The sequence below is a fragment of the Cuculus canorus genome, chromosome 8 (genome assembly GCF_017976375.1).
Source record: "Cuculus canorus isolate bCucCan1 chromosome 8, bCucCan1.pri, whole genome shotgun sequence".
Taxonomy (NCBI): domain Eukaryota; kingdom Metazoa; phylum Chordata; class Aves; order Cuculiformes; family Cuculidae; genus Cuculus; species Cuculus canorus.
The window spans coordinates 28,728,083-28,747,530 of NC_071408.1; the positions used below are offsets into that span (position 1 = coordinate 28,728,083).

Genomic DNA, 19,448 nt, shown 5'->3' on the forward strand with positions numbered 1-19,448 from the left:
GTCTCCATAATACTCAGAACAGCACGGAGGGCACAGGAGAGAGTATCAGCATAACCAAGACTTGGGGAGTCACCCCAAAGAGACGTGCTGTAAGATATCCGCCTGCTGGAAGGAGGAGATGTGCATTCCTCACCACAGTAGTATTCCGGATTCAGGGACTCTCCAGTACGCAGAAAGGAGTACAGTAGAAATGCCTTGTGATAAACGTTCAGGTCCAGGCTCAGGGGATCCAGCTCGGGGCATGTGGAGAGGTAAGCACCAAAAGTGGCCATGGCGATGAATTTCATCAGCTCCACATTGGGAACGTGGCCAAAGCTGCAATCGTATGAGTAGACACCGCCCACCTACAGGATGGATAAAGAAGATACCTGAGAGAGCACAGCACTGCTAAGGACAAGGGAGAGAAACAATAAAGGCCTTGACAGGCAGAGAAGTCCCCTCTGAAATGAACACAACTGACAGCAAATCATCTCCTTCCCTCTTGCAGGCAGCTGCCCGCACGTTCGCTGCTAAGAGCAGACATACCTGTACAAAGGAGCAGGCCACCGTGCCACTGCGGAGCTGGTTAAGTAAAGTCTCGCACACAGACACATCAGGGACACTAGTCACACCATCTGTAATTATTATTATACCTGTAAAGAAAGCAGTATTTTAGGACATTCTCCATCTCATCCAGATGCCACTCTCCAGCTATATCCACCAGGGATAAAATTCAGGCAAGGCAAAAGTAGAAAGGAAGATTGTGACACTGGTTTATAGCTTTCAAGGTGTTCTGGAGCTGGCAAACTTGCCAACTAGGTACAGTGCAGCCCTCAGGCTGACCACAGCTCTTCACACCTTGGGCTGTGTGAGCAAGACACAGCTGTGCTTCCCAACAAACTCCCTAATGCTGACACATGGCACGTGGCGCAGTGTTGTTCTTCCCCCATCCCATCACCATAATTTGCCCACAGAATGCAGAGCAAATGTTGCTCTTGAGATTTCATCCCTAACAGAAGAGTGCAGGCAGCAGTCCTTATAAAATTACTAGCAGCCTAAGGCAGGAGGAATAAAGCCTTTCACAAAAAAATGGGCAACTCTTAACCCCGAGGATAAAGTCAACCTGCACTGGAGTTGGAGGGCAGCAGCTGCAGTGCCAGGATGCCCTGCCGGACCATGCTGATGAGGCCAACATCAGCAGTGACAACAGACACACTGGGCTTCCTCCCAGATGGCTCCTGACCGTCCCCAGGACTCTCTTGGCTCAGTGGCGACAAATCCACCTGGAAAAGTTAAAAAAATAACAACAAAACTAAAACACAACATCCTATGGGGCTGCCTTCAGCCTAGCTCTAGTTTTGACTCTCCCACACAGTCTTCAGTCTAGCAGTCCTTCGGTACCACAGCTCTAGAGCACTTCAGCAAACTATCTCTAGCTTCAACTTCCAGGTGCTCTCAAAGCCCTGGTCACTTGGGCCCCTCAGAGTAGCTGGGCAAGTCTGCTTAGGGGTGGAGGAGCTCAGAGCTTTATTATAAGCTGATTTCTCATACTAGGGGAAAGGTGAGACACTTTGGGGTCACTAAAGCTCCTCTCCAGAGCAAAGCAGTTCCCAATTAAAGAATGGTGAATACCTCTTCTTCCCTTGTCATTTAGTAGCAGCTACAGCTAGGCAGAATCTACTTGAGTAAAGCCCAGAGACACTGGAGAGGCAGAGACGGCGATGCCTCACCTAAAAAGCACTGCAGCAGAGCAGGTAAGGAACCTTGTAATGGCAGTCTAGTGCCTGCACATTTAACTCTATTCAAACAGCACTAGTTACACAGTGCTGATATAAGCAAATGTAGGTAGGCTTCTCTGCATCTTCGACAAAAAATATCCCTCAGGCAAAGATTGAAATTTGTATAATTACACTGGTGAGGAACCTATTGTGTTCATAGTCCCCTCATCTCCAGAAGGTTCTGGCAGTTCAGTCTTGTAATAAATAATTGCTTCATTTTTACTACTAATGCAAAGAAGATGTGAGACCCTCCTCTGCAAAGCTACAAATGATGGGAGTTGAGTAAAGAAAAGCAGAACTAACGAAACTTCTGTTTTGCAGAAATGGGAGCAGTCTGTGGCTGCGAGCAAAAAACCTGACTATCCATCATTTTAATTTGCCAGATGTCTTCAATTCAGACACTTGTTGACAATGATACAGCTAATGCAACTTCAAAAGTACAAAAAGTTTCAGTCCCTGCCTTTCCCCTGGGGCCTTCCACCTCCACCCCACAGCCTGTGGCAAGACTCGACAGTCCCTAGGACCTGTGAGTGCGTCTCTTTGCCCTATTTGCATAGAAGTTCCAAGGTAGTTTACTATGAGAGAAACACTGCAGCAAGCAGGAATGCACACAAAGCACTGTACAATCACCAGCAGGACACACTGGTAAAGGTATTTACTTCCTGCAATCTTCTTTCTCCTCTAGGACTGACAGCCTTAGTATTCAAAGGTATAAATTCCAGCTAGAATATTAGATCAGAAGCACTTCAGATACGCAACTGCAGTAGGCCACCAGTAGCCTCTTACTCATTTGATTTTGAGATTTTTTTTCCCCAAACTCTAATAACTAATGCTCAATAAGTAGCAAATAACCTCAGCCAGGACAGTGACAGCTTTGCCTCCAAGAGGGGGCTTACAGGTATGATCGTGACTGTCACATCAATGTGGCAATATCACAATGTAACCTCCACATTCCTCTCCAAGATCACAGGAGACGATCTTAAGAAATACATAGACATTCTGAATATCTACAGAATCACACTTTGCATTTCATCTTAAGATGTATTTTGCAATGCTATCATTAACTCACTGATACTTATGTCCTTGGCAACTAAACAGCACCTGTTAGACATTTCAGAGTTTTAGAAGCTGCACTGGCTGTTTACTCAGTTTCACGGTCAGTTTTCATGGTAACAAGTGAGTATTTTCATTCAAGAAACAAGGGCCAAAGGCATATTCACAGCTATTTATAGATTAATGATACAGGCATAATCACGCCTCCCAACATCTTCTTCAGAAAGAAAGCACACTGTACAGTTTGTCCCATGGTGTGCAAGAAGTCAAACTGCTTTATTGTACAATAATTTTGGGAAGGGTAACCGTTCTCATCAGTCCTTCTAAACACTTATTGGTTCTGCTTTCCTCAAGTGTTTATTTCTCATTACTGCATCCCACAAAGTTCTCTTACAAACTCCTTATCTGTTCCTTCTCCAGACCCACACAGCTGTTCCTTTTCCCACCCCACCACAGAGGGACCTCAAAGCACATACCTGCAGAGAGCCAAGAGACCCCAACTACCTCTGCTCTCCTTACCTGCAGTTTGGGTTCATATTGTTGCTGGAGCATCTCTGCCACTTTGTTCTCGAAGGCACATAGCTGCGTGTAAACTTGGTTCAGAAAGGCCTCTCGCTTCGTCTCATCCAGCTGACAGCCCTGGAATAGCACCTGGCCCAAAGACACACACATCAGCCATCAACCTGGGGTTTTATAGTACCCCCATAACAGGGCACGGGAACATGGTTCTGCAGAGGTTCAGAAGTTCCTGACAAAGTACAGGCCCAGCACAGTCCCCTTCTCACTATTCCTGCTCACTGCCAAATGCCTGTGAGCAGTGGTGTTTCGTGGCACCTAAAGCCCACTCTACAGCAGATGCTCACATCACTCTTTGAGAAACCTCCTCTTGGGCAAGAAAGCTGTACTTCTGCCTTCTTCCAGGATAAGCAGTAGTCAGGAGAAAGCAATGTGGGATCATTGCTTGAAGCCATTAACTCTGGTCTGATTGTTCTAATCTAACCCACCTACAGACTGATCCAATTCTCTTCCACTAATTGGCTGGATAAAGGAATGGCAAATTGAAATAAAGAAAAGAAAAATATTTAAAATATAAAATTTAAAATAAAAAATTTAAAATAAAAAATTTAAAATAAAAAATTTACAGAGGAGGCCAAGTGATGTGACAGAGGGAACCTGCTACCATAGAAACTCCCCAAGCTGACAGGTGCAACGCTTGTGTTTATAGGCACCACCACTCCATAGGCACTCTCTGCCCACAAGCAGCTATCCCAGGACAAGGAGGCAAAGAAGACAGGATGTGTAGGCAAAGAACTCAACAGACAGCTGGGACGCTGTGTCTTATCTACATTCCCTCAACCTCACATGGGCAAGACCTCATAGTGACACGGGAAAAGTAAATGATTACAATACAGACAGGCTTTCCTGGATGAGCAATACACATATATGCCTTTTTCTCCATAAAAGGAACATAAAGCTCACCCAATTGTACTCAGAGACTACAGTTCCCGGCCTTATACAATAAACAAGTCTTCAGAGAGATCCAAAGAAGAAAAACAACTTCAGAGTGCTCAATTTAGTGTAAATAGGGGAGGCAAAGCATCACAGGTTCTGCAGGATAGCTGGACAAGATGACACACAAACATCACTGGCAAAATGAGAAGTCCCTGCTACCCTTATTTCAGTAGGATCTAAGAACAGACAAAACGGCTGTGCTTTTAAAGCACTATGCAGACCACTAAAAGCTGCAGCCTCGCAGGAGGCTTGGGGAGAGGCAGAGGGGAAGTGAATAAGCACAGCCTAACAGACTCCTGTTACCACCCACTTTCCCTGGTATCAGCAAAGGGATGAAATACACCAACAGAAATGTGAAAATACTGCAAGGTGGAAGGGATCAAACATCAAACACCACACTGGTACCATAAACCAAACTTCAGTTTACTAAACCGAGTAAAATCTCATTAATAATTGCAATACTGGGGCTGGCTACTCTCGCCAGCAAGGAGAAACATATTCATACCAGTGCAAAAAGTGTGTAAGGATTGAAGGAAGAGGCAATTATCTTTGAATAAACCATTGCTACACAGGTGGAGCAGGCGGACAACCTTTTGGGCACATCAGCTCTTCCTGAATGCCTTAAGCTAATTACAACAGGCCAAAAAGAATTAGCTAACAGACATTAAGAAAACCCCAACTGAACAACAAAAAGGAGTACACATTTGACACGAGGGAAATATTCCCTGCAGCCCAACTCTGAAACTGTAGCTGCGGGGCACATCTTCTGCTGGGCCCTCCTCCCCAGGGAGAAACCTCAAAGGAGAAGCTGTTCACACACACTTCCCCGACATACCGGACTGCATACTTTAATGAGAAAAGTCTGCAGCATCACAGATAACAGAGCCCAGCTACTGGGTGATCTTGCTTTCTTCTGTGTTCATGAGAAGCTCACACAGTGAGCTGCTCATGCCTTGAGCCAAAGGAGAGGCTGAGCTTTACCTGATGGGACTGCAGGCCAATGATGGAGGAATATGCCTGGATGGTGACGAAGATCTCTGGCTGGTAGATAATGTCTGAACCAGGGATACGAAAAGGTCTCAACAATCCCACCAAGCATCGCGAAAGGGCATGAAACACTTCATCAAAAATTATCTCCCCTGTTGAGTCATCCTACAGAAACAGAGAAAGGGAACAGCTTTTTCATCTTCTAGGACTTACAATCTCATTGCTGGTTGCCTCCACCACACAGAGCCAACAGCAAACATCCTTTTGCAATGGCAGCTGGATTAAAATGATATCTACCCATAAACAAAGGTCATATACTGAGCGTTCAGCAGAGAAACGGGATCTAACATTAAGCTGCCTAGCTAGGTGCACTGCATGCTTCCTTCCTGGGAAAAGCAAGACTTCTACAAAAGTGAAAACTAACAGAGAGAAGAACAAACCATCTCAGCAAACAGAAATGGGCCCAGTCTTTTAACGGTGAACACCCCAAAGAAGAAGTTTCTGCACTTACCACAATCCCTGTGGAAGGGCTCAGATCAAGCTCAATCACAAATCGGTACTGGCGGGCCAGGAAGGTGACTCGCGTGGAGGGCACGAGGAGATAGGGCCTGGGCTGGACGGGCTCATCTGGCTGCCACCCGTTAGGCAGGATGCTGAGAACATCTAGCTCATTTTCTGACTTCACCTACAAGAGCAAGTAAATGGTAAGCAAGAGAACATCAAGCTAAGCCAAAGGACGAATCAGAGGAAGGAATCACACAATTACAGGATGCTCTGGTTGGAAGGGATCTTTACAGTCCAATCCTCCTGGGAAATCTTTAACTCCATAAGGTTGCCTGTAAGAGCCCCATCTAACTTGACCTCGAATGTTTCCAGGGATGAGGTCTCCACCACCACCCCGGGCAACCTGTGCCAGTGTTTCGCTACCCTCACTGTAAAAAAATTCTTCCTTATATCCAGTCTAAATCTCTCCTCCCTTAGTTTAAAACCATTACTCCTTGTCCTGTCACAACAGGTCTTGCTAAAGTGCTCCTCCCAGCTTTCCTGGAGCCCCTCTCAGTACTGGGAGCTGCTCTAAAGTCTCCTTCTCTTCTCTGGGCTGAACAACTCCAACTCTCTCAGCTTGTCCTCATAGAAGAGGTTCTCCAGTTGCCAGATCACTGGGTTAGCATCTCTCGCAGGGTCTGGCTGCTCCTGAACAGCACAGAGCCCTCATGCCACCTCAAGCTGTGGTGACACCACCCACCCCTGGGCACAAGTGCCCCAGCTCACCAGCTCGGGCTCGGGCACAGCCCAGATGACCTGGTGGAGCCGGCTGAGGACCCAGGCAAGGCGCACATTCCGGGAGATGCGATAGTCTTTCTTCATCAGCAGGAAGACGTGCCCGGCCTCCTCCACCTGCAGCAGCAGCCCAGCAGCCCAGGTCACCCCAGGACTTGGTGGGCACCCCAGGAGGGCATCCCAGTCAGCTGTCCTGCTTGCCCCGGACTGCCTTCACTCACAGGCTGGGCCAGCCCCACTGCTCCCCATTGCAGCCCTGTGCCCCACGCTGCAGCCACCCTTCCCCTCGTTCCAGCCCCGGCTCCCTGATCCCCACTCTTCTCTCCTGCCCTGGTTCCCCTATTCTCCCCCCCCTTGCTACCTCCTAGCCCCACCATCCCCTCTCCTCTCACTGCCCCTCAGCTCCCCTATCCCCCTCTCACCTCGCTCCCTCCCATCTTCATGATCCCCTCTCTTCTCGCTCCTGCCCCGGCTCCCCAGTACCCTTTCCCCTCACTCTTGCCCCAATTACCCCTTCCACTCTCTCCCCCCCATCCTCCCCTCCCTCCTGCCCCAGTTCCCCGATCCCACTTCCCCTCCCTCCTGCCCCATCCCCTCTCTCCTCATTCCCACCCCCCCCATTCTGTGTCCCCCATCCCCTTGCTGCCCACCCAGCTCGAGGATCCCCTCTCCCCACTCCTCCCCTAGCTCCCCTCGACCCCCCTCTCTCCCTGCTCCTGCCCCTGTTCCCCAATCCCCCCTCTGACCCTCTCACTGCCCCCCTGGCTCCACAACCTCCCCTGCCCTCCCTCCCCCCCAGTCCCCTCTCCCCTCACTTCTGTCCTGGCTCCCCAACACCGCTTCCCCTCGCTCCCTCCCAGGTTCACATCCCCCCCTCTTCTTGCCCCCCAATACCTCTTCCTCTCACTCCTGCCCCAATCCTCCCACCCCCCTGCCCCAGCTCCCCTCCCTCCCTTCTCTCTCTCCAGCCCCGGCTCCCGATCCCACTCCCCCCATTTCCCTCCTCAGTCCTGCCTTCATCGTCCCCCCCTCCCTACTCTCCTCCCTCAATCTCCCCCTCCCCTCTCTGCCCCCCTCCCCTCTTTGCCCCCCCATCTGCTCCCCCTTAACGTCTTTGCCACCCCTATCTGCCCCCTCACTCCCCCCACTGCATGCTCTCCTCTCTGCCCCCCCCCAGCTCCCCTTCCCCTTCCTTCGCCCCCTGCTCCCCCTTCCCCTCTCTGCCCCCTCGCTCCCCCCACACACTTTCCTCTCTGACCCTTTGTCCCCTCCCCTCTCTACTCCCCTCTCCCCTCCTCTCTCTGCCCCTCTCCCCTTCCCTCTCCCTCTCCTCTCTCTGCCCCTCTCCCCTCCCTTCTCCACCCCTCTCCCCTTCCCTCTCCCCTCCCCTCTCTGCCCCTCTCCCATTCCCTCTCCCCTCCCCTCTCTGCCCCTCTCCCATTCCCTCTCCCCTCCCTTCTCCACCCCTCTCCCCTTCCCTCTCCCCCTCCCCTCTCTGCTCCCCCTCCTCTCTCTGCCCCCTCCCCTTCCCTCTCCCCTCCCCTCTCTGCCCTCTCGCTCCCCCCTCCCCATACTCCCCTCTCTCCCCTGGCCCCTCTCTGCCCTCCCTCAGATCCCCCCTCCCCTCCCCTCTCTGCCCCCCTCTCTCCACCTCGGCCTCGGGCCGCTCGGCGCCCGCCATGCCGCCGGCCCCGCCCCCTGACCCGGAAGCGGCGCGCGGGGCCGGGGCCGCCATGCAGGTGAGCGGGGGCCGGGAGGGGACCGGGGCGCCTCCTCCCCGCGGGCTCCACGGGCTCGAAGGCGGGAACCGCTGGGCTGGGAGAGACCGCAGAGATCATCCAGAACAACCGCGCCGGTTCTCCGCTAAACCCGTCCCGGAGCATCCCGGCACCCGCCCGTTACACCCCGCCGGGATGGGGACGCGGCCGGGCCGGGGCCTGGGGAGCCTGGCCGTGAAGATATTCTTCCTGAGGTCCGCTCTGAACCTGCTCTGGAGCAGCTTAGAATCATAGAACCACCAGGTTGGAGATCATCGAGTCCAGCCATACCTATCTGGTACTGAACCAGATCCTTAGGACCCCCATCCACCCGCCTTTTAAATTCCTGTAGGGATGGGGACTCCGCCACCTCCCTGGGCAGCCTCTGCCACTGCCCAAGAACCCTTTCAGTGAAGGATTTTTTCCTAATGTCCAATCTAAACCTTCCCTGGCACAACTTGGGGCCTTGGGCAGCCTGATCTAGTGGGAGGTGTCCCTGCCCATGGCAGGGGGTTGGAACTGGATGATCTCTAAGGTTCCTTCCAACCCAAACCATTCTGTGATTCTATGATTTCCTTTCATCCTGTCGTTATCTGGGACAAGAGACCAGCATCCATCTCATTACAACCTCCCTTCAGGGGGTTGTAGACAGGGCTGAGGTCTCCCCTCAGCCTCTTCCAGGCTAAACAACTCCAGTTCCCTCAGCCGCTCCTTGTAACACTTGTTCTCCAGCCTCCTCCCTCTGCCACAGCCTCCTCCCACCACCTCTGGCTTTGGAGGAACCATAGAACCATAGAATCACTGAATGAATGAAAAGCCATTCTGGTGCTGCTGCAGGACAGGCTGAGAGAGTTGGTGTTGTTCACCCTGGAGAAGAGAAGGCTCTGGGGAAACCTTAGAGCGGCTTCCAGTACTGAAAGGGGCTCCAGGAAAGATGATGAGGGGCTTTTTAGCCAGTCCTGTTGTGACAGGACAAGGAGTAATTGTTTTAAGCTAAGGGAGAAAAGATTTAGACTGGATATAAGGAAGAATTTTTTTACAGTGAAACACTGGCACAGGTTGCACAGGTAGATGGTGGAGGTTCCATCCCTGGGAACATTCAAGGTCAGGTTGGATGGGGCTCTGATGGAGTTAAAGCTGTCCTTGCTCCTTCAGGGGGTTGGACTGCATGACCTGTAGAGGTCCCTTCCAACACAAAGCGTTCTATGAGTCTAAAAGCATTGCAGAGGGTAGTGGCGGGTTAATGGGTTGTAAAGATCCACCTCCTTTGGTTTGCCTGAAACCGCTACCTGCTGGCTTCATGTAACTCTTCAGGTTGTCCTACTGGAAAATGGATTATGCAGTGATTCCTTGTCTCTAGGATCTGTTATCTCCTTGTTTCAGCGACTCACACAGATCAGTCTCTTTCCTTTTTTTAGCTGCTGCATCCATGGAACTGATGAATATTCTTGATCATCCTTGTTGCCTTTATTTGTACATATTCTTACTATATCCCTTTTCAGTTGGAGGGACGAGAGTGGCACATGATATTTGGGATGGAAATGAGGCATGCGTTTTTATGATTACATAATGATGCTTAGTTTTCTGTTACTTTCCTAATAAATCCTGTTATTGCTTTTACTTCCTTGGCTGATTCTTGAACCTTGGGCAGATGTTTTCACAGGTTACCCTCAGATAATCCTGAAATCTTGTTTCTGAGTGATAACGTTATTGGCTCCGAGAATGTCATTGTGCACGGAAAGCCAGGACTGGTTTGGGGTTTTTTTCCCTTTGTTTTCACCCATGCATTTCTTTACATTTACCATCTCTGAATTTCATAGAATCGTAGAATAGTTTGGGTTGAAAGGGACCTTAAAGATCATCTAGTTCCTACCCGCTGCCATGGGTAGGGTCACGTCCCACTAGATCAGGCTGCCCAAGGCCCATCCAACCTGGCCTTGAACACCTCCTGGGATGGAGCATCCACAACTTCCCTGGGCAACCTGTGGCAGTGCCTCACCACTCTCATGGGGAAGAAATTCTTCCTAATGTCTAGCCTAAATCTGCCCCTCTGCAGTTTATACCCATTGCCCCTAGTCCTATCACCACAAGCCTTTATGAAGAGTCCCTCCACAGCTTTTTTGTAGACCCCTTTTCAACTTTACCTCTCAGTTGCTCCGTATCAATAAGTCCTTCAGCAACACTTCCCATAAGCCCTATCTTTAATGTCTAGGGGCAATTCAGTGTTGCTAACAAACTCCTTAATCTCCCCTTAAAAAATCCTTAATCACTTTAACCACCTTACTATAGCACACGCCTGCAACAGGCACAGCATTCCTTGGAAACACCGGTCAGCCTTATTGCAAGCATGCTTTGCAGCACTTACATCGGCTTCTAGCTCTTAATGAGAGTACGAAAGAAGGAGGCTTGGAGTGCGCTGCTGCTGCGAGAGCAATGCGTGTGCAATAGGATTTCATTTATCCTCCTGAGGGCTTTTCTCAGAGACGCGCAGGCAGCGGGCCAGGGGGATCGTCATGGGTGCGTATTCCTGGCACCCCTGCAGGAAGGCGCTGGCTACCGGCCCAGCTCAGCATACAAGTGTTAGTTGAGCTTCTTGCACAAGCACCGTGCACACAAACAGTTGTAGGTTTATTTCTTAATTGCACAGGAACTGACTAATGCCATCCCAAGATGGAGGAAAGTGCTTTTTCCTCAAGGTGGAACACTCAGAAATTCACTTTGTGAATCCACTCCCTGGACTAGAGATTAAATTTTAACAAACTTGAGTTGGCCATTTCTTCTAAGGTGGTTAAGTGAAGGCAAGTCTTATCAGTGATTACTAAAAAAAAGCCTTTATAGTCTCGTCAGACTATAAATAAACGGTAAATAATAATTTATAGTCTTTTCAGACTATAAATAAAATAGAAAGTTCTCTTGTGAACATGGAATATACCCGGTAATCTCTCCAGTGAAGCTCACGCTGGTCCAGCGTATTTAAACAGAACAACAAACCCAATAGCAAGCGTGCCAGCTGCCTGAGTCACCCATCTGCTTTCCCGGTCGGCATTCCCTTTCTATTGTTTGATTACTTTGTCCCACCCTACTCATGGATTATTGTTGTACAGTTCATGACTTACATGAGCCGTTCATTAGGGCTGGGACTTCAATTATATTTTGCGCAACACTGTAGTATGAATAAGTTAGAAGAGATAAGGTCCTAGAGAGTTTTTGCAAGAGTTGAGGATGTGCCTTGGTGTCTTTGGCAAGAGATCTCCTGTCTTGACACTTTGTATGTCACCATCCTTCCCCAGCCACGGAAAAGGTTATTTAAAGAGTATAATCCAGAGCAAAAAGCAGGAAGTGATATGTGTTGGTGTTTGCAGGCTCTGTCACAGCAGGGCCTCCTGCAGCTGGTAAGGCACAGGTAAAGAACGAGCTGCCAGTTTCTTCAGCAGGTGGAAGTGACACTTGGTCAGAAAGAAAGTCAAGACCAAGGTGAAGGGTAGAAACTTTTGGAGTTCTTCAGGCTACAGACCTGATACTCATTTTGCAAAGAGCTTCTTTTAGGTGAAGACATCACTGTGCCCATATCTGCTGTCTGAACAGGTTGAGGGAGTGGTAATCTTCTTTGAGTTAGGTTATCTTAAAAGGCTCACAAAGGTGGCATGAGCTGACTTTGATAACTTTGCCTGATGTAGTAAAAAGCAGATATAAGTGATAATGTCTTCAGTTGGTTATCTAGATTTTAAAGAGGACAGCTAGTCAAAAGTTTGTCTCAGGCACAAGTGCCTTGCCTAAGTGTTCTGACCCAAGGGGAAGGGGTCAGCGTGAAACCACAAGATTTTTATCTTCTGCTTTCCCTGAAAAGGTGGCTTTCTGTAGGAGAGACTGGACTGTGGATGCATGTGTGTGGATCCTCAGCATCTTGGAAAGGTGTCAAGCTTTGTCCTTACTCCTTGTATTTCTTGCCTGTTTTCAGAGAGAGGAGAAGCAGCTGGAGCTGACCCTGGAGGCGCTCATCAGTCAGGTGGCCGACCTGAAGAACTCCTTGGTCAGTTTTATCTACAAGCTGGAGAATGAGTACGACCGACTCACGTGGTAAGGTGTCTCACAGAGCTGGGGGCACTGTCAGTTGCCGCTGAAGCTGTTCCAGACTTGGCTCAAAGGACCACAAAGTATAATTAAAAAACTAGTGGCCTATTGTCAGTCAGGTTTAAATGTGTTTTTCACGTTTCCGCTGGAGGAAACACTACACATCTTCCACCAGAAAACCAGTTGAAATCCGTTGGTTTCATGCTATGTAGTAAAGTAGTCATGCTAACAGCCTTTATTCTAGACATTTCATAAGAGCTAGATTTGCATCTGCAGTGACTGGAAGCTTCTCAGACAAGATATCTTAGAGACCTACATACACTACAAAATGAGCAATGGTTCTTTCTGCATTAATTGGCCTTTTTGGCTTTTTCTGTCTCTAGTATAAACTGAGCTCTTGTGTTTTGCTGGTTCTGCGTGTTTTGCCAGACAGTTTGAGAGACATGCATGGTGACATTCTCTTCCTCGTGGAGCACAAAGATGTTGTAGCTACAGCTTGATAAACTATACAATCTCTTAGACAATGTCTGCCACTGCAGCAGAGCTTCACAGGCAGTTACTGTTTATAGTTAATGTTGGAGAAGGCAGGAAAAGTAGTGAATCCATCAGAGAAAGGGAACTGAAGGGGACCTCCTTGACAAGATTATCAGCTATTTTGTTTCATTATTGCTCAGTCTGAATAGCTGTGCTATAAATATTGTCTCTCCTGGCTCTACTGCTTGGGAGTTAAATTGTTTCTCAGACCTTGCTCTAGAATGGCACTGGGAGAGTTAGCAATAAGGAAAGCATTGCTGCTGTGTATGTTACTAAATACAATAAATAAATTATTCTAAATAACTGCCACTTCAGTGATGCTGCTTGTGATGTTTGCAGCATTTGAGCTGTTTGCAATAGGGACTGGGATCTGCTCGCACCTGCACGTTCAGCCCTAGGTTCTACTATGTACTGTCCGGAGCAGACTGCTCTGAGGAGTACTTGTTATTTCCTCGCTTCTCAGCTATTTGCATGAACAAGAGATAAGCGCCATCTGTGGCATCCCTTTCCACGTTCTGTCTTGTTTATTTGTTTTCCCAGGCCTTCAGTTCTGGACAGCTTTGCGCTGCTCTCAGGGCAGCTGAACACCTTGAATAAAGTGCTAAAGCACGAGAAGACCCCACTGTTGCGAAACCAGGTTATCATACCCCTAGTGCTGTCTCCAGACCGCGATGAGGAGATCATGGTAAGAAACTTCCCTCTGAGTATTTGCCCTGGAGTATCAGAAATTGCTTGTGTGTCTGCTCCAGCTTTCCATTCCTTGTGCTTGGTGTTCCTCAGCCCTGGGTGTAGAGAAAGAAAAAGTGATGAGTATTTCTGCCTGGGAGCTGCTTTGCTGGGGGACTTTCACCAGATACACTTTACAAGAGGTGTTCCTATTCATGAATATGTTATTTTCATTATGTTGTGGCTGATAGGGATAGCGTCTTGTTGTGTAACAGAGGTGTCCTTGCAAGCTCCTGGTTTTCTCTGCCACAGCTATTCTGTTTCTGTCATCTGTTTGCATCTGGATTTGCTCCGTTTGTCATCTGACCACCATGGGGTGTGTTACAAAACCTCCAGTGTGCGCTGGCGGCGTTTAGTCTCTGCTCGAGTGAGAAAACATTTCAAGTGATCATGGCCACGCTGGTGGGATGGCACTGCAGACCCCGTGGGTTGTTCTGACTAAACGGGCACTGTGCAAATTCCTAGACAAATTGTTGAAACTTCTTCATACACGCCAGATCGAGGTTTCCTCACAGCACGTTGATAGCTGTGTTCCAGCACCGCGGCCTCTGCTGTGGAGCTGTCTGAGTGCTGGGCTGGAGAAGGAGGCTCTGAGTGTGCCTTGTCCGACTATTGCAGCGGCAGACAGAGGGGCGCGTGCCGGTGTTCAGCCATGAGGTCGTGCCTGACCATCTTCGAACTAAGCCTGACCCTGAGGTGGAGGAGCAGGAGAAGCAGCTGATCACAGATGCAGCTCGAATTAGTCCTGATGTGGCACAGGTAAGTGAAAGAGAGTTGGATACTTCTGCTTTTTAGCCCTAGGGCACTAGATGCCCGTTTACTCTGCTTCCTTCACCCTTACATTGGACAGTTTTCTTTTTATTTGCTGTGTCCTTTTCTGTCTGAGATTTCTACAGCTGATCCTAGCTGAGACTCGGTTTCCTTCACAGTATCACAAACCAAGGGTCTCCAGCCTCCTGGCTGTTCACAAGAGATGCCGTCAGACCACTCGGAGAAAGGCGAAAGTGTTCCCATCCCCATAGTGCCCTCCTGCGTGCATTAGCACTGGGCTCTCTAGGCTTTGCTACCAAAATGCTTGTTTGGTTACGCAGACCCTGGGAGGAGAAAGCTTGTTCGTTCACCTTGCTGACTTGTACTGAGTTGGAGGTATCTTGGCAGTTTCTGATGGTTTTCCTTTTGCAGAAACAGATCCAAAGTCTGAACAAAATGTGCTCAAATCTGCTGGAGAAAATCACTAAGGAGGAGCGTGAGTCTGATAGCGGAGGTATGTCACTGAGGTGGACATGCAGTACACGGTCTAAGCAGCAGGCATAATAGGTAAATCAGAGAGCCCGAAGCATGGGACATGCAGATGAGCAACTTGGATGAGAGTATTCCAGAAGATGCAAGATTGGCTGTCCTGGAGCCACCTAATTTGAAAAGGGGTCCTGTGGGTGGCCTGCTTGTGTGACCTGTGCATGGCAGGAAGGTAATTCCAACCCTTTGCCATATCCCTCTTTGAGGAGGTGGTAAGTATTTACCAAGAAAACATCCTAATCAACTTGGATTAAAGAAAATAGCTGTGAAAATGGAGTGGCAGTGAATGGGAAATCCCTTGGCTTTGTTCTGAATGAGTCCGCAACGTGTTTATTGGCACGCTTTTTTGTGACATGCTCTAGATAGTGGCTGCTTCAGACTCATGGTCAACTTTTTTGTATTGTCATTCTGATGCTGGAGGTTGTTATTTTATTGGTCTCTGCCATCAGCTGTTCACTATTCCTGGGAGCGTTACGCACAACTCTCAAAGGGAGTGGGATTTTTTTGTCTTTTTTGACACACAAATAATGTGAGTAAGGACCAAAGCAAAGGTTCTGCATGGTCTTTGGAATTAGTAGTATAACTGGGCAGGTCTGTGGTAGAAAAACTTGCAGACACCATGGTGCTCATGAGCTCCAAAAGGAGGGGATGTTGCCTGTTGCTTATCTAAAGCACAATGCTTGTTACCTGCCATTGGACTGAGCATGGAAGGGCCTTTTGTGGGAACATTCTTATGGGCATGGAAGAGTTGGCTTCCTCTGTCCCCCTTCTCGGAGTAGCATATGCTTGCTCTCAGTGGAGAATCTCTTGAGTGACCATTGTCCCTAGATTTTGCACCTTTGACCATGCTGAGACTCTTGTAGGACAGCTTGTTAGAAGCTGATCTGTATTACATGCACCAAAATAGCAGAAAAGGAAATTGAGGACAAGCTATGCTACTTTTTAGACTGGATTGCTAAAATGCTTCAAAATCACTTCTTTTTCTACAGGTTTACGACAGAACAAGCAGACTTTCAACCCTGCAGATACCAATGCACTTGTAGCAGCTGTGGCCTTTGGGAAAGGACTGTCAAACCGGAGACCCCCTGGGTCTGGAGGATCCGTCCAGACAGGCCAACCAGGAGCTGCTGCCATCATTGCCGGTGCCTCAGGCATGCAGCAGGTCCCAATGTCAGGTGCTCCAGCTCAGCAGCAGCCAATGCTGGCAGGAGTGCAGATGGCACAAGCAGGACAACCAGGTAAAGAAGTTGCATATCTGAGGGCAATTGAAATGCAGGGAACAAGAAAGACAAATGCAGATGTAGAGATCATTCCCTAGTCACCCTATAGATGTAACCGAGTGAGAGGCTCTGGCCTTGATGACATGAGTCAGGTTGTAACAGTCGAGTAATCCCTGCTTAAAATTGCCAGAGGTTGGAATGGATCCCAGCCATCCAGCTTCAGCTTCTTAACTAGCTGCAATACCATTTTTCATAATGGACTTAGTGAACATGGGAATCAGTGCAGAAGGAGATCATGGTGTAGTTTTGCTGACAAATTTAAGTCATGGGTAGGCAGTGAAGTGGAAAAGTTTGATGATAATGTGTTATTTAAGGTAAGAAAACCCCAAAAGCTGTCTGTAAAGAGTCACAGAAGAATTTCATATATCAAATCACTTCACTTAGTAGATTACATTTGTATTAAATATAAAGTAGGTAGGTAAATTTCTGGATGAAAAATCAGTCAGCAGTTAATCCTGAAGACTATATCCCTGACTCCGAGTCCCTGAGCCACAATGCATTAGAAGCTTAGGGGGTGTTCTGTGGAGGTATCACTGCAGGCTTGCCCTGTTCCGATATTCCTCCTTAAATGTCCTCTGCTGTCAGGAATAGGTTTGGCTTGGGGGACTGACAGGGTTAGGCCCATCCTGTCATTCTTATGTTCGTGCTAACTGAGATGCTGGATATCAGATATCCTAATTGATGTTTTCTTGCCTGCATAATGAGTGTTGCTCAGAAATGAACTTGAGCAACAATATTACTCTTGAGTTAATTATGTATTTAAGTAATAGTTAGAAAGTAATTTCCACTGCGATTTGGAAACAAAGATGGCCCATGTGACTTCTGGCTGCATACCCCCCGTCTCCAGGTTGGGAAGAGAGTCACTTCCATACATCAGGCAGAGTACACTGGTGGCAAGAATGCTTCTCCAGCCTCTTACCGGGAAGTTCCCTTTTGTTAAGAGGAGTTGTATTGGGTTTCACCAAAGGCTAGTCCCGCTATCCTGCTTTTGATAGCACCCACACAGCTGAGGCTGAAAGAAAACAAGAACAAAGTGTATCCTGACAGCAGTTGTTTAGGTTTTTTTAAGCCAGAGTTTGGTTTGAGAGTAGTGGGTACAGTAGCAATTGGTTTCTGCAGTTCCTTTTTGACTTCTACAGCACCTATGTCAGTATTTCCCACAGCTTTATCGCATATTTTGCTTAAAACTCCTTCCTTTTTATGTTTAAATCTTTTCCCTGATAATTTTGTTGAATGTTTCCATTTCACCCGTGCTGTGAGAAATGGCAAATAATCGTTCCTCGATTACTTTCTCCCTACTAGCTTTCATTTTTTGGAAGTCTGTTGTGTCCTTCTCCCTTTGTCCATCTTTTTTTTCCCTCTAGCTTATGAATCCTATTTTGTTTAATATGTCTTTGTGTGAGAATTGTAACGTATCTTGAACCATCCTTATCACTCTTGCCTGCACCTTCTCTGTTTGTTTTCAAGACTGGCAACACCAGAACCGCTCCAGTATTCCAGATGTGGGTGAAGCACCCAGTCCTGTTCACTTTTCCTTTTGGAGGAATGTCTAACGGTGTTTGTCTCCTGGTTATTTGCACTCAGATTGCCTGCGAATTCATTGCAGGCAATGACCCACTCAGGATGTGTTTGAGAAAGTTTAATAATTTTTATTCTTTTAGCCATTTGCTCATCAAATCTTTTCTTGTCATGCTGCACAATTTTCAGAAGCTGTCCTTTTTTTTTCTGGTCTAGTCTGAACACACATTCCACTTCCTGAAGGAATGTTCTTTGCACATTCCTCTGTGCTGCTCTTGAACCACTGTCTTCTTGTTTTTCTGATCATCTCAGTTTTGCCTAGCACTGTACACGGATTGTAAGCTGCCCATACAATGTCTTTGAACACACTCCCATGTATGATCGATATCAGCAAAGAGTATAAAACCCATGAGGTGAATGTGGTTAAGAGAAAGTGAGAGATCTGAGGGAGGCTTAGTAATTTAAATATACACCCTGACTAAAAATAATGCTATCAGGAAGAGGATACAGGCTCTTGTGTTTGCCTGTGACATGGAAGCAGAGATCAGTCTGGCTACTTCTTTGCCAGCAACTCTGTGAGACTGAATGAGTCCCACAGTCCTGTAGGAGCCTTGTGACAAAGAGAAAGGCTTGTTTAAGAAAGAACAAGGACAGAATTTGAGGGGATAGCGGAAGGCACAGGAACTGTCTAGGAGATTCCTCAACAAAGGAAGATGCCAACTTGTAAGAGATCAGTTGTGTTAGGTCAGAAGCTGGAAGATGCTGTAGCAGGTAAGCCTAGTGTGGTACCTGGAGTGGAACAGGAAAAGCCAAGACAGGCTTGTTGTGACTCTTGCATGTGCCTCAACAAATACAGCTCCTCTCATATAGCTGATTTTGCACCGCTTTTTCTTTTTTCTCTCTTCAGGAAAAATCCCGAGTGGCATAAAAACAAACATCAAGTCTGCTTCAATGCATCCATACCAGAGATGAGCTGAGATGAACCAGACCCATGGAACAGCAGTTACCAGTATTGTTCCTGCTGTGGCCACCACACCTGGATTCCTTCTAGCAATTCCTCCCTTCACATACCTACACCTCATATCCAGGGAGACAGGGGTTGTGAGGCCCTTCCCTGGGTTTTATTTAGCGCTGCGTGGCTTTTGTGGAGCTGCTAGTGGCGTTGTCTCCTGGATGGAAGTATTTGTTGAGTCAGAGTGGAGGACTTTGCATCTGGTATTGATCCCATCTTCTTCAGGTGTGGCCCAGAGGGCAATTACCCTTTCCTGATACAGAACCTGAAGAGCTGCATGGAGTGCTCTAATTCTTGTTTCTGCTTGTTCTGTAGGGATGTTCTTTCTTTACTCTCTCTTGTTGAATAAAGACCTTGTTATGCAAACTGTGGGACACTGGTGTCCATCTCTTGAGTTGTAAGGGCTCTCATTTCCCTTTGGGTACAGCTACAGAACAGCTCCAAACTGAAATGCACAGAGAATGCTGGAGGCTGAGTGCTGGAGCTCCAGGATTATGGTAAAGAGCTGTTACAAAGTGAGTCAGCAGAGTACAAACATAAGCAGTAAGCATCTTGTTCACTGAAAACACATTATGACTATTCCCCAGAAACCAGAATACACGGAAAGACTATTACAAGGCCTACAGCAAGAAAGCAGCATTTCAGGAACAAGAGCAGAGTTTTC

General features: G+C 47.9%; 2 protein-coding genes across 2 annotated transcripts in view; one reads left to right on the forward strand and one right to left on the reverse strand.

The window, feature by feature from the left end:
* Positions 1–8,289, reverse strand: part of SZT2 (SZT2 subunit of KICSTOR complex) — a 63,077-nt gene extending 54,788 nt beyond the window's left edge. The window contains exons 1-8 of the mRNA XM_054072651.1: positions 8,242–8,289; positions 6,582–6,707; positions 5,821–5,994; positions 5,304–5,474; positions 3,330–3,461; positions 1,103–1,262; positions 526–632; positions 134–344 (exon numbers count right to left, since the gene is read on the reverse strand). Coding sequence (XP_053928626.1) covers positions 134–344; positions 526–632; positions 1,103–1,262; positions 3,330–3,461; positions 5,304–5,474; positions 5,821–5,994; positions 6,582–6,707; positions 8,242–8,271 — 1,111 coding nt within the window. The 5' untranslated portion in view covers positions 8,272–8,289. The remainder of the gene's footprint in view (positions 1–133; positions 345–525; positions 633–1,102; positions 1,263–3,329; positions 3,462–5,303; positions 5,475–5,820; positions 5,995–6,581; positions 6,708–8,241) is intronic.
* Positions 8,224–19,159, forward strand: MED8 (mediator complex subunit 8). Its single transcript, XM_054072650.1, has 7 exons — positions 8,224–8,329; positions 12,306–12,424; positions 13,493–13,637; positions 14,297–14,437; positions 14,861–14,942; positions 15,964–16,212; positions 18,680–19,159. Exons 1-7 carry the CDS (start codon positions 8,270–8,272, stop codon positions 18,742–18,744), a joined length of 861 nt encoding a protein of 286 aa, XP_053928625.1. The 5' UTR covers positions 8,224–8,269; the 3' UTR covers positions 18,745–19,159.
* The last annotated feature ends 289 nt before the right edge of the window (positions 19,160–19,448 follow it).